Raw genomic sequence first — 1631 nt, 5'->3', positions numbered from 1 at the left:
TAAATATAAATATATATATATATATATATATATGTGTGTGTGTGTGTATAAGCGGACTCGGGGGCAAGTGGGCTCTTGTGCAATCACTAAATTTTCCGACGTAATGTAATTTTTATTTAACAGTGTTTAAGGATGTTATCATTTAGTTTTGTTGTATGCTACGGTGTAGCCATCTATAAGAATAATTGTGTATGTGCGTATGCGTTTTGATTTTGTTGGGACCGGATATGTTGTAGTCTTGCTTCGACTGGACGTGATTTTTTCTCTATAAATGTTGGGACCCTTTTTCTCGTATCAATGACTCGTTGGAAAAGTAAATTTGGGGTTTTATACATTCTCACATGGTATTAGAGTAATATCTACAAGAGATACGACACTCTAGGTTACGTATTCGTTTGGCTTACTCACCCGTCTATCCCCTTCTCAACGCGCTGCGACAATCTGTGCCCGTGTAGCTTCCGCTGAAGGGACTATATGAGTTTCACATGAGCTAGACATGGATTATTTCTTTTCTGTATATGTTGAAACTTCTCTTTCCTTCTCTTATCATATCAGGCTCTTTTGGAAAGTAAATATATGTCAGTCCCAAACATTCTGACAATATTGAATTGAATAAATTCCTGTAGGGACTTTGTTAACCGCGAGCGCACATATTATTACGGCTGTCATAGGATCTGGAGTGTTGTCTTTGGCATGGGCGATTGCGCAACTCGGGTGGGTTGCCGGACCCGCCGTCCTCATGGCGTTCTCATTCATAACTTACTTCACCTCTACCCTCCTTGCCGACTCCTACCGAACACCCGATCCCGTCTCCGGCAAGCGTAACTACACTTACATGGATGTTGTTCGAGCTAATCTAGGTACCAACTACCTCTTAATTACCAGTACAATAAAATCACATTTATGTACAACTCACGTTGTTTTAGAAAACTGTGACATTTTTAACGCCTTATAAACTTAATTTTATCAATTACATACATATATACACACATACATACATATATATACACACATATATATACATATATATAATACCATTTTTGTTTTGATTTGGCTTCAGGAGGGAAGAAGGTACAATTATGTGGAATAGCTCAATATGTAAATCTCGTGGGCGTGACCATCGGATACACGATCACTGCTTCCATCAGTATGGTGTAAGTCGTAATCTATAAATAAATAATAAATAATAAATAATAATTAGATGAGAATTATTGTAGTCAACCGAGACCGACCAAATATAGATTTTTTTTCAATTCTAGATAATGATGGGATTTCACTAATTTTATATATTATTATTTAATATTATTTATGGTATTAAATTTTGTTTGTGTTTTAATTGTAGAGCTGTGAAAAAATCGAACTGTTTTCATGAAAAAGGACACGATGCGCAATGTAAACCATCAAATTATCCGTATATGATCCTATTTGCTCTAATTCAAGTGGTCTTAAGTCAGATTCAGAATTTTCATAAGTTGTCGTGGCTGTCGATATTAGCGGCTGTAATGTCTTTTGCTTACTCTTCGATTGGACTCGGATTATCTATCGCTAAAGTTGCAGGTATCGTAATTCGTCAATTTTGAACGTATTTAGTTATATCTTTTTAGTTTATATATATATATATATATATATAT

At 35.3% G+C, this 1631-nt stretch overlaps 1 protein-coding gene across 1 annotated transcript in view; it reads left to right on the top strand.

Annotated features, from left to right (window-relative positions):
* The window catches only part of LOC112514287 (amino acid permease 6-like), an 8479-nt gene that overhangs the window by 335 nt on the left and 6513 nt on the right, over nucleotides 1–1631 (top strand). Inside the window, exons 2-4 of the mRNA XM_025120653.1 lie at nucleotides 627–860; nucleotides 1061–1154; nucleotides 1343–1557. Coding sequence (XP_024976421.1) covers nucleotides 627–860; nucleotides 1061–1154; nucleotides 1343–1557 — 543 coding nt within the window. The remainder of the gene's footprint in view (nucleotides 1–626; nucleotides 861–1060; nucleotides 1155–1342; nucleotides 1558–1631) is intronic.

The sequence above is a fragment of the Cynara cardunculus genome (genome assembly GCF_001531365.2).
Source record: "Cynara cardunculus var. scolymus isolate 2C chromosome LG 6, CcrdV1, whole genome shotgun sequence".
NCBI lineage: Eukaryota > Viridiplantae > Streptophyta > Magnoliopsida > Asterales > Asteraceae > Cynara > Cynara cardunculus.
This window is presented reverse-complemented; position numbering and strand designations above follow the sequence as displayed.